Source organism: Ipomoea nil, unplaced genomic scaffold (assembly GCF_001879475.1).
Source record: "Ipomoea nil cultivar Tokyo-kokei standard unplaced genomic scaffold, Asagao_1.1 scaffold3195, whole genome shotgun sequence".
Classification (NCBI taxonomy): Eukaryota; Viridiplantae; Streptophyta; class Magnoliopsida; order Solanales; family Convolvulaceae; genus Ipomoea; species Ipomoea nil.
In genome coordinates, this window is record NW_017619623.1 from 2,454,638 (window position 1) to 2,468,626 (window position 13,989).

At 31.0% G+C, this 13,989-nt stretch overlaps 1 protein-coding gene across 1 annotated transcript in view; it reads right to left on the minus strand.

The window, feature by feature from the left end:
• Positions 1-4,493: 4,493 nt before the first annotated feature.
• Positions 4,494-13,989, minus strand: part of LOC109168248 (protein FAR1-RELATED SEQUENCE 5-like) — a 28,469-nt gene continuing 18,973 nt past the window's right edge. The window contains exons 2-5 of the mRNA XM_019317285.1: positions 6,240-7,107; positions 5,911-5,920; positions 5,547-5,794; positions 4,494-5,445 (exon numbers count right to left, since the gene is read on the minus strand). Of these exons, the coding sequence (XP_019172830.1) occupies positions 4,494-5,445; positions 5,547-5,794; positions 5,911-5,920; positions 6,240-7,107 (2,078 nt within the window). The remainder of the gene's footprint in view (positions 5,446-5,546; positions 5,795-5,910; positions 5,921-6,239; positions 7,108-13,989) is intronic.

The following is a 13,989-nucleotide window of genomic DNA, read 5'->3' on the forward strand; positions in this document are numbered from 1 at the left end:
TGTCTCCTGGTATTGAATTTCATCTCAATTCAATTTGATCTCCATGTCTTCTTTGAATCGGTCCCCAACTTGAAATTGCATCCCATTTCAATTCTACATTGGCTCCCGATCCCAATTTCAATTCTACATTTGCTCCCATCTTGAATTGATTCCCATGTGAAACTTGCTCCCAATTTCAATTGATTTCAATTGATTTCAATTTTCTCTGAAACCATCAGATTAATATAATTTGGCTTCTCAAATTTTACCTTGTAAAATTGTTGATGGCGAATTTCAAACTTGAGCCATTTCACATGGCATATCAAGCATCATCCACTTCGTCGGTACAGATTTTGATTAAATCTCCAATCACATTTGATGTACTCCTTTCTTTCCATAGATGCTTGATCTCCAAGTCAATTTCATGCATTCTTCCAATATTAATTTTCTTCACAAAAAATCTTCTGGGATATCTTCTTTGAGTAGCATTGACGTGATTTCATATCATTCATCTTCTTCTTTAATTTGTCATTTTCTCCAGACAAATTCTTGATTTTAGGCTTTATATCTTCTTCTTCTATTTTCATCCATCTTCCTCTGTTTTTCTCTTTTCATATTTAAATAATTTCCCGATCATGGTCTAAGACTCTACTAGACCTATAAACAAAATTGGGGGATCTACAAATACAAATTTGGCATATCAAAACCATTACACTTTATTTCTAACACATTTTCATATTAACAGTTGCATTCTGGTAGACTAAAAGTTGTCAACTACGAACAGTCGCATTCGTTTAAGAATTTGGTATTTAAATCCATCATTATGCTCGACTCAAACCTGTCACCTCCAAACACATTTTTTCTTTTGTACTCTACCTTGTACAGAGTGTTTCAATGGCAGCCGAACTCCACTCCGAAATAGTTGGAAACCAACTTCGCATAGCATTGCACTGGAATACGATGAGGGTTCGAGTGCTTCGAGTCGTTCGTTTGCCTGAAACAAAAGGTTCTGAAAGAATCAGATCTATAGAGTGTGTACTTCACAATGTAAAGGTATTATTTTTTTTAGTGTAATATAAATCTTAATATTTTATATTTATAAAATTTACTTTTGATGCATATGTTTTTTTTTAAAAAATAATTTCAGGGGACTTTTATTCATATGCACATTCCACAGTTGTTTGTGCAAAGGTGCCTCAACAGATTTGTGGAAGGAAAAACTTATCTTCTAAATAGATTTGACGTGACCTATAATACCTACCGAAACAAGACATCTACTCTCTGGTATATGCTGATGTTCTGTGAGAGAACTGGTGCACTATTATTGAAAGAAGATGCTGAGTTCCCAACATATGCTTATGACCGAGAAGATTATAATTTCGATCAAGAGGTGTTTTACTGCATACTTACATTGTTTTTCCTTTTTTTTTTATATAATTTTATTGATGTATTTACAGTTTAGTAACTTTCACGATTTGATGGATGAACAGGTGCCTGACGCTCCTGTTGGAAACTTGGCTAATGAGGATGTAATCAATGAGGAGGCTGCGTAATAAGGATGAATAATGACGAAAATATCAAGATTTTTATGCTTATTATGTGACTATTTGTTGTTATTTTCGTCATAAAATTTATGAATTAATAAAATTTATATATTATCATTTTATATCTATTATGTGATTTATTATGTTATCATTGACGCATATTCTTTCAAAGATATCAAAGATAAATTAAAAACGGAAAAAAAAATAAAAATTATATTTTACTTACTTTTTTTTAATAAAATATAATAAACTCATCTTAGAATGATATTCCGCGCACTTTAATTGGTTTCCCAACGCACATTAAACTTTTGTATTTATTAATAAAATATAATAAACGCATCTTATAATGATATTTCGCGTACTTTAATTGGTTTCCCGATGCACATTAAACTTTTGGATTTATTAATAATATATAATTATCGCATATTACACTGATATTTCGCGCACTTTAATTGGTTTCACGACGCACATTAAACTTTTGGCTTTAAAAAATCATTTATTTCGATGCAAATTAATTAAATTTATATTTACACGCATGTTGTTCTTGTAGCTCGCGCATGTAACAGAGCAAAGCAAAGCACATTAAGTCTTTTATACCAATCCACGTAATATTCAAAGATATTTGATGGCAGAACTTTAAGGCATTTGTAGTTGGTTGGGGAAACGGATAACATTGAATGGTCATTCAATGCCTTAAAAAACGCACCCATTAAAGGAAATCTTGAAAAATCTAATGTGTCTGTAAATCACGCAACATTCAAATCTCAAATCAGTGCATGTGACCAAGTTATTCACCTATATATAAATTAGAAGGAACAACACACAACTGAGCATCAGGTTATTGAAATGGCTATCTCTCACTTTTCCGCACGTACAGAAGAATCCTCTTCATTTATTCCTCATCTTATTTGTCATTTTCATCTTCCTCGCCCTCCAGCTTGTTGTGACTGTAACTAACTACAAAAACAACACATTCTAAACCTGAAGCATCATTCATCATTCTCTTCTTCAAGCTCATCGTCTAGTTTTCAAACAACATCCAAAGGCTGAGAGTTGAGCATTTGTGGGTGGCTGGTGATGTGTCGGATGCTGCCGGAACCAGAAGAAATGTCTTCAAAGTACTAGAAGAAATAAATATGTGCAATCGTTTATGTATGTATCATTTTGTCTGCAAATTATTTCATAATCCAACAAACGCACTTTAAGTTTTGCAGTCGCGCATATTATACTTATCTTTAACGCGTCGTATATTAACTAATAATTAAACGCATATTAGAGAAAGAAAGTGTTAAATATTGCCTTTGTACGCATATTAACCTTTAATGTCGCGCAAGTCAAATGTTAATCGACGCATTTAAAGACGTTGGCATTTACCACGGACTAAAGTTTCTATACATAAACCAACGCACATTCTGTTTCTATATTACGCATATTAAGGTTTAATGTAGCGCACTTTAAAAGTGTAATCAACGAATATTAAGAATTAACTGCACGCAGGTAAAGTAGTAATAACACGTTTATAACGTGTTTAAGGTGCGCATATTAGTGAATAAATTGACGCATATTCGTTTAATAATACCCGATCGAACGTTTTCATATCAACAGTCGCATTCTGCTAGACTCAAAGTTGTAACATACGAACAGTCGCATTCGTTTAAGAATTTGCTATTTAAATCCACCATTATTCTCAACTTAAACCTGTCACCTTCAAACACATTTTTGCTTTTCTACTCTACCTTGTAAAGAGAGTTTCAATGGCAGCCGAACCCCACTCCGAAATAGTTGGAAACCAACTTCGCATAGGACTGCGCTGGAATTTCATTAGGGTTCGAGTGCTTCGAGTTGTTCGTTTGCCAGAAACAAAAGGTTCTGAAAGAATCCGATCAATAGAGTGTGTACTTCACGATGTAGAGGTATTATTTTTTTTAGTGTCATATAAATCTTAATATTTTATATTTATAAATTTTACTGTTGATGCATATGTTTTTTTTTTAAAAATAATTTCAGGGGACTTTTATTCATATGCACATTCCATAATTGTTTGCGCAAAGTCGCCTCAACAGATTTGTGGAAGGAAAAGCTTATCTGCTCAGTAGATTTGACATGGTCTATAATACCTACAGAAACAAGACCTCTACTCTCTGGTATATGCTGATGTTCTGTGAGAGAACTGGTGCAATATTATTGAAAGAAGATGCTGAGTTCCCAACATATGCTTATGACCGAGAAGATTATAATTTCGATCAAGAGGTGATCTACTGCATACTTACATTGTTTTTTTTTTTTATATAATTTTATTGATGTATTTACAGTATAGTAACTTTCACGATTTGATGGATGAACAGGTGCCTGACGCTCCTGTTGGAAACTTGGCTAATGAGGATTTAATCAATGAGGAGGCTGCGTAATAACGATGAATAACGACGAAAATATCAAGATTTTTATGCGTATTATGTCATTATTTGTTGTTATTTTCGTCATACAATTTATTAATGAATAAAATTTATATGTTATCATTTTATGTCTATTATGTGATATATTATGTTATCATTGAATATTGCCTTTGAACGCATATTAAGCTTTAATGTCGCGCAAGTTAAATGTTAATCGACGCATGTAAAGACGTTGGCGTTTACCACGGACCAAAGTTTCTATACATAAACCAACGCACATTCTGTTTCTGTACTATGCATATTAAAGTTTAATGTAGCGCACGTTAAAAGTGTAATCAACGCATATTAAGAATTAACTGCACGCAGGTAAAGTAGTAATAACACACACATTAAGCTAGTAGCAGTGATTGTTAAACACAAATTAGTGATAAAAACAAAAACTAGTAATAGCTGGACATTAAATTCAAGTATCTCAACTGTAAAAAACGTTCTGAAATGAGTTAACTAAGTATATGTGTTTCATATTTGCTATCCATTTTCGTTCTCGACTGTAAAGGCATTGAAAAAAAAAAGTCTGCTATGCCTTTTTCTTACCCTTTTGCTTGTCCTTATTTTTGGGGTTAAGTGGGCAAGTCCTGGTGTCAAGGTGATCTCCTCTAACACCACAAAATTTACACTTCCTGCCCTTTTGTTTTTCCATTGCCAACTCCTTGCTGCTTTTGATACGCTTGCCGCTGCCCTTGTTCCTTGCCTGTTTCGGTGGAAGTATGTTGATCTCTGAAATTTCTGTTGATCCACAATATGATTCTATAACTGTCCTCCTGCTGTGCTGAGGGGACAATTTCTCCTTTCCTGACAGTAGCAGCTGTTTCTGTTCATTAATCACTTGGGAAAATGCAGTCAATTGCTCCATGTTTGAACCTGCCAGATCCATACAGCAGTGTATATCAGACCACACTTTGTTCAGCAACATCTTCTTTTCATCCTTTGGTCCATTCTGATCATAAATGACACCATCTATTTCAAATGTAGCTTTTAAAGATGCATCCTTAGTCCACAGATTAACCACGTACTTCAGAGGGATCCTTTCAAGGTCTCTAAAGACCACAAATATGTGTCTACACAACAGTCCAACCATCTCAAACATCTTGCAACTGCATTTGGCCTCATGATCATTTACATTGTGCACCACAGTAAATCTTTTGTTCTTTCCATCCATAATATCATAGTGCAACATTCCACCGTCTTCTCTAACACTCAACACCATACATTTGAAACAGGAGGCACATATTTCTTCCGGAACTTGATAGAAAACAATAATGGTGTAGACGATTGAAGCGTGCTTTTCAATCCTCAGAGGCGTCTTCATATCTGGATTGTAGCCTTCGTTGTCACTGTTTAGCTTTGCATTTGTGTTACGTTGTGATTTAAGAGCACTGTCAAAGTTCATCATGAATTCAACTAGGCTTGATTGAGGACCAGTAAAACGGCTGTACGTGTAGTTCTCACTTTCGGAACGAGAAGTTGTCCTGAGTAGACCCCCCATAAAGCTATCTCTAAAATACGCTAGGATCCAATGCTTTCTAGCCTCAAACATAGTTGTAACCAATTGTGCTCGACTAAGTTGTACTTTTCCATGAGCTCTCTCCACTGCTTCTCAAAATAAGGAGGTTCCAAAGATGACGTCCAAACAATTGAGTTCAGTTTGTTCCTGAATTCCTCATCCTTGTTCAGCGTAGGACCCACCTTTTCCCCAACTTTACACATGATGTGCCACATGCAATAACGATGCCTGGCTTGCTTGAAAACTGTTGGAATCGCCACATTCATAGCTGGATCATGATCGGTGACAATTATTCTTGGTTCCATACCCATTGCCTTTTTAAATTTTTCAAAGAGCCAAACATAAGACTCAATCTCTTCTTTCAGCAGTAGTCCAGCACCGAATGTTATACATTTTTATGGTTATCAACTCCGGTGAAGGGTGTAAAAACCAGATCGTACCTACAAGACAAAAAGCGTCATCACAGTATGCAGGTGTCAAACTGCCGCACTTAGAGAATTAGAGTAATGCACATTAAGTATTAAAATAGCACACATATGTAATTGAGGTCTAATTCTGGAAATTCCGCATTAATATGCGAGACAGTAGCGTTTAAAATGCGTGGTATAAAACGACAATGTGCGCTTATTTTTATTTCAACTCTTTTTCAATAAAACAGTGAACGTGTCTAAATCTTAACATGGCTCAACAGATCAGGCAATGCTAAATGTGTATTAATTAATGAAACGTAAGCAAGAATGTGAATAGAATAGTATATACCTGTTTGTTGAGTATGTGGCATCAAAAGAGACAACATCTCCAAATGCTGCAAAATTCTTTTTTGACATTGGATCTGCCCAAAACAGTCTGCTCATCTGCTCATCTTCATTAACTTCGTAGTCAAAAGCAAATGCAGGGCACATCTCTTGTTTCTTAATAATATTATGCACCACTATTTGTGCATCAGCTCCTAATATGTATGCTCTGAGATCCCTTCTAACATTCTTAAAGTCAACTACAGTCACCCCAACTTCAGAGTAATCCCCCACAATATGACTGTATAAACCGTGTGATTTTGATGCTCCAATATTTGCTTTAGCGCAATCAAGTATAAACTTCTGGTGAACACTGGAGATGTTTCTATTTCCCTTTAGAAACTGCCTTTCCAGAACCGAAGACATGCTGTGATTATGTTTTTCAATAAAAGTTGTAACTTGGTACCCAGCTGCTCCAATGTACTTAAATATAATCCTAGCTCTGCAGCCAGTTCTGTTTGAAACCCTTCGCCGCTTTGGACGGGAAGGACCTTCCCCTGCATCTGCACTTGACTGCGAGTGACAATGTTGAGCTCCTGTATTCTTAAATCCTTCTCTATTGCAAACGATTTGCTTTTGAGTTTTTGTCCCGTCACGTGCTGTAACGTCGGAACTAGACCTCGTGTCAAACCCGACTTTGGCAGCATAATGATTGTAGAATTCAATACCAGCATCCAATGTTTTAAAAATCATGTCTACTGCTAGTTTAATTTCATCTTCATAGTGAGGAGTCCAATACTGTGTCATTCCAGGAGATATGGTCAATGTATGACCATTGCTGCTGCTGCTGGGACTCAAACTGGGGTTGTTGGTAGATTGAATGTCAATGGGAACTGTAACATATAAGCATGAAGTTATGATTGTGTTGTTGCAAGCCTCTACGTGCGTAATGTGAACACATAATATGCGTTAAGTTAATCAGATCATTGTCAATATGGCAGATTTATAAAATACTAGAGTATGTGCGGCAAGTGAGAAACTAACGTGCTTCAGGGTAATAGTTAATGTGCGCATGTTGAAAGTTAACATGCGTGAGTGTTTGTTAAAATATTATGTCATTACTTAACGTGCGTCAGAGAGTCCAGTAACATAACATACGTCTGGAAAGGAATTAATATGCGTGTGCTCAACGGATAACATGTGTGAGGCAAACAGTAATATGTGCATTTTTAAAAATTATCATCTGGCTACCTAATGATCTACGTGCGTAAGGCTCTAGGCTCGGATTAATTAAAGTAGCTCAGTAATTCGGTGGTTAAGTTGCATGTATGTAGTGCTTAATGTGCGTGTAATTAAGACAAGAATGATGCCAATACAAGTGCAGATAAAATTAATTCCAGAAAAGAGATAGAATTTGGGTAATACCTCGATCGAATTCTTCCATTGTTCTTCGGTTGACGTTTTTGATGGGTTTAGGGTTTATTTTGACGAATATGATTTTGAACGACGAAGAGAATAGATCTTATTGCCAATTCCGTAGAGATCGTAAATTCGTCTGAGATTAGGAAATATCGAAGATTAGGAATCAATGGTGAATTTTGAAAACGCTCGAAGAAGAAGAAGAACAGATTTTTTATTTTTTTTTTAATATAATCAAAAGGACAAAAATGCCCTTAATGAGCAATTCGCGCTTAATTTTTGCTGTTAATCTGATTCGTTCGATCAAGAGCTACGTGGGGCTTAGATACAACCTCATTATTCACGGGAAGGAGTAAATGCACGGGAGCCCTTCCCTATATATATATATATATATATATATATATAGAGGCGAGTTCAGGTGCGGTAGTGTCTTACGGTGCGGCGATTTCTTACGGTGCAGCAACACCAATAGTTCACCAAATATGCACCATCAACGTTAGGAAAATACACCACAAAAAAACAGAGTAAACAAAGCCCTGCGTCACCAAACACACACCATTAGGTGTGAGTAAAAACACCATACACTGTTCAGAAATACACCATTGGGGGTGGTGAGTTATATGGTGTATTTTTTTGAGTCTGTTGTGTATTCTGTGATGTTTTATTGCATTTCATTGCGGTGTGTTTTTCTAACACTGTTGGTGCATATTGTTAACACTGTTGGTGTATTCTGGAATTCCGCCGCACCGCCGCATGGGAAGACCCCGCTGCATTTGAACTTTATTCTATATATATATATATATATATATATATATATATATATATATATATATATATATATATATATATATATATATATATATATATATATATATATATATCTACTATACTAATAAGAGCCCAAGAGAGTTAGGCCTATAATGGGTAGAAAAAATGGCGGTCACAGATTTTAATCAAATGAATGGCTCAGATTGATTGATCGGATTTAAATTTTACACTAAAATTTCCTAAAATACCCACGCACTGTTACTAATTCCGTTAAAATTTTAAGAATTGCCATTAGTTCACCGTTAACTTACTCATTGATTTCAATAGAAAAAGGTCTTAGGTTCGAATCTCATCCCAATCAAAGTTGGCATAATTAGTACTCTATTTTACTCTTATTAAATTATATAAATAATAATTTAGTAGTTACAACAAAAAATAATACATATGCATTTCTTTTATTTATAATTATGTGTCCACGATGCCTTTATTCAAAAAAAAAAATTATTCATTATCAATAAATTAACTAAGAGAAATAATTTTATTAGTTATATTGTCTTTATTTTTCTTCAATACAAAAATTTTTTATATTCAAATTTATTAATTGATTATATTCGCTACATTATCCTTACAATGTCTTTATTCAGTGAAAAAAAATTATTAATTATCAATAAATTAATTAAAAGAAATATTTTCATTAGTTATATTGTCTTTATTTTTCTCAAATGTAAAAATTTTTACATTCAAATTCATCAATTGATTATATTCACTACATTATCTATTATCTTTTTTTGTGCACTATTTTTCTAATTAAATATTAAAGTTATAATACAAAATAATGCTATATATTTATTTACCAAGTATTTTATTAATACCATGAAAAAATTAAAAAAAATATAATTAATAAAGCCAACCATATTAACTACTTGAGAGATTTTGTGACAAAGGGAGTATTCAAATCACACAACAAATTGAAGTGAGAACTACCTCGCAATGTCCACATTTGACAATCAGCAGTTAGGGGTTAGCGTTAGCGGATTATACTAGCGGATTTGACCAGCGAATTTATTTAATTATTAACATTGGGTAGAAAAAATGACCGCCAAATTATTAAATCAAATGAATGGTTCATATTGTTCAGGTTTTAACTTTTTTCTTTTAAGATTTTCTAATTTATCCTTAATTATATGATTATCCATTTAATTTTTCCGTTAATTCACCGTTAGTCTAATTCTAATATTAAAGTCTAATATAGAATTATAACTATACCATTAATCTAATTCTAATATTAAAGTCTTAATAGAACTTAACCACAAATCATAATGTCGGAATCTCCTCAAACAATATTAGTATATATTTAATATTTTATGCCCTAATTTTTATTTGTTCTCCCTTATGTTCCGTATTTGGTTTCAACCATACCTATACAATTATTTTATTGACAATTATAATCAATCTTGACTATATTATCTTGCATTTGTAAACTTAGAATTACCTATTTAACCCGCACCGGCTTAGCTCAATGGTTTAGTGGATAGTATTTGGGAGAAGAGACCAAGGTTTGAACCTCGGCGGCGGCAGTGCGGGAATTATGTCCAAAGTGGGCAGATTCCTTGTGCGTATCAGCATTTACAACCTCCCGCAATGCTCTGTCGGGTCGGAGTGTGGGGGGCCCTTGGGTTGGATACTCAACCTTTGGGAGAAAAATTACCTATTTAAATACGCAAATTCAACCTTCAATTATCTATGCATGAACAATTTCAATATAATCCTGCCTTAATATACTTTAAAGTACTTATTTAAAAAAAAAAAAAATTGGGCATTATCCCAATCGCGCAATGCGCGTAAAAAACTAGTATATATATAAGAGCCGAGAAAAGTTAGACTTATAATGGGTAAAAATAATAATGGTCAAACTTTTTAATCAAATGAATGACTCAATTGATCATATTTTAATTTTTCTTTAAGATTTCTTAATTTATCCCTAATGAATATGATTATCCGTTAACTTTTCCATTAACAATTATCTTTTCCGTTAATTTTTGTTAGTTCACCGTTAACTTACTCATTGATTTTAATAAGAAATGTCTGAGGTTCGAACCCTTCCCAATCAAATTTGGCATAATTAGTACTATATTTTAGTCTTATTAAATTATATAATTTTTTAACGCGCGCGAATAATATAATGCCCAATAATTATTTTTAAAGAAGTATTTCAATGTATATCAATGTAATATTATATAGGAGATGTTCATACATAGGTAAATAAATGTTGAATTTATTTATTTAAATCGGTAATTTAAAGTCTATAAATTCAAGATAATATATGAGAAATTGATTATAATTGTCACTAAAATAAATGTTTGCGACTTTGTAATAATGATAGTCTAAATACTTAGTCTAAAAGCGATAATCTAAATAAATACTACTTTTGAATTATAGAACTATATGTTCATAATTTTTGAACTATATATTCATAATTATGAACCGTTTTGGAACTGTGCAGCATAATTTGCCTAGCATAGAGGGATAAATTGTGAAATGAGATTATAGTGTAAGAAGCTTTAGATTTGCCTTGATATATATATATATATGACTGTGATCTTAGTTGTACTATGAACTCTTTATCTTACAAGCACCTATTAATATTTGGTAGTGGTAGTTTTTCTCCTACATGTTTCATGCGTTGTGAGATGTGTCTCGTAGGTTATTATTGAACAAAATATTAATATTTATTATATTTGTATAAATACTTGGTAAATAAATAAATAAATAAATAAATAAATATATATATATATATATATATATATATATATATATATATATATATATATATATATATATATAACATATTTTGTATTATATCTTTGATATTTAATTACAATATAATGTAAAAAGAAGACAATGGACAATGTAGTGAATATAATGGATCTTTGAATTGTAGAAAATTATAACTAATGAAATTATATCTCTTTTTAAATTTTTTATAATGAATATTTTTTAAAAAAATAAAGACATTATAAACATCTAATTCTAAAGTAATTAAATGCATATGTATTATTTTTTGTTTTAGCTACTAATTTATTTAATTTAATGAGAGTTATAAAGTGACGTACATACTTTTCATCAACAATAATAAAATCATTGATTTTTTTAATTTCCATTCGTTGTTTAGACAAATTGTTTTGAGAATTTGTCAATGACAATTGCTACAATTGCTAATAAATAATTCAAAATATATTGTCACAATAGATATTGTTATAATGATATAGTAAAAATTAAATTAACTTACAAATTTATTTAGAAGTTTTCTTGCATTGATAATATTTTTATGTGTAAACTTATTCAATTGGGACCAGTGGGATGTCAACATTGTTAATTCTTTGAAAAATGGTTGTACCGTTTTAGAGTCCGGTTGTAATTGTATTTATGATCAACAACTTTGTAGTTAGGTCGCGCATGTCTAACAATGATTTAAGAACAATTTTGTCCGATAAAAAAATAATAGTATAATATTTGTAAAATAATGTACAATTGTACCATTATAAAAATACATACAAAAAATATTAATACCATGATGACCTAAATCATTCCAATAATGCAAAAGCATAATTGAAATATTAAATTTTGTTCTAAATAATCAAAAGAACATTAATTAAACAAAAAAAAAAAAACAAAACAAAAAACTTAACCTAAATTTATTTTTTTTTTATAAAGAAAAATGCAAGAAAATCAAATAATTTTTAAAGTTCCTAATTTATAATCTTTGATGCTCAACTTTGAATGCTATGCATTTAGTCGGGCTAATTATTTGACCAAAGTTTATGTTAAATTATATATATATATATATATATATATATATATATATATATATATATATATTTTAATTTTAATACGTTTTAACGTATTCGTAGTATATGTTTAACAATTATGTCAAACTCTAATTGGGATGTGGTTCGAAACTAAGACCTTTTTATAAAAATTAATGAGTAAGTTAAGAATAATAAATAGTTAACGGAATATTCCGTTGCTAAAGTTTATACTAACAGAATTTATGATTATTTAAGGGAAGAAAATAATATAATAGAGCGTAAATAATGAAAATTATTAAATAATACTAAAATCAAAATAATATGAAACATTCATTTTAAGAAATAATATTACACCGACATTTTTTTTTGTTCATGTTAAAGGTCTAATATTATTGGCTCTTGTTAGATTTGTAGATTTGTAGATGTAGATTACTCCGGTATAAAATAATAATTTAATAGCTACAACAAAAAATAATACATATGCATTTCTTTGATTTAGAATTATGTGTCTACAATGTCTTTATTCAAAAAAAATTATTCATTATCAATAAATTAAATAAGAGAAATAATTTCATTAGTTATATTTCTCTATTTTTCTCCAATATAAAAATTCTGTACATTCAAATTCATCAATTGATTATATTCGCTACAATGTTCCTACAATGTCTTTATAAAATAAATCATTATCAATAAATTAATTAAGATAAATAATTTTATTAGTTATATTGTCTTTTATATTTGTCCAATGTAAAAATTCTTTACATTCAAATTAATTAATTGATTATATTCACTACATTGTCTATAATCTTTTTTTGAGCACTATTTTTTAATTAAATATCAAAGTTATAATACAAAATAATGCTATATATTTATTTACCAAGTATTTTATTAATACCGTGAAAAAATTAAAAAAAATATAATTAATAAAGCCAATCATATTAACTATTTGAGGAATTTGTTGACAAAGAGAGTATTCAAATCATACAACTACCTCGCAATGTCCTTGTTTGACAATCAGCAGTTAGCGATTAGCGTTAGCAGATTTGACCCGCAAATTATATCAACGACTGGTAAAAGATATTTGAAACAATTAGCTGTTTAGATTAACATGTAGAATGACCTAATGGTATACATATATTTAATATATATATATATATATATATATATATATATATATATATGTATATATATATATATATATATATATATATATATATATATATATATATATATATAAGTAAAATCCTCATAGCCAAGTTTTCCCCCCAAAACTTAGGGGCATTTCTGTAATCTAATAATAATAATAATAATAATAATAATAATAATAATAATAATAATAATAATAATAATGTTATTACCTTTTTTATACCCAATTTTATTAGGAATAATTATATTAGTAATATATTTTTAATTAAATAATTAGTGAAAATAAACGTTAGGACAATGTAGTTGTAACACCCCCGATTTCCATATACCAAATTAAACCTTAAACATGTAGATAATTCTAACCATAAAAGCATACACAGCAGAAGACTTAAACATGAAATAGATGGAAAACGTAGAGTGTTATGCCACGCTCACACAACGGTGAACGCACAGGCGTAAACATCTGCAACATAATCTATCAATCCCAAAAGCAAAGTCAACAACATAAAGTCTTGAGTTTAATCAAAGACACGCAGGCCCAAACCATCACAAGGGAAAGGGGCCTACACTAACTGCCTCTAGACCGCACTATCATCTACTCAGCACCTGAAAGAACACAAATATATATATGAG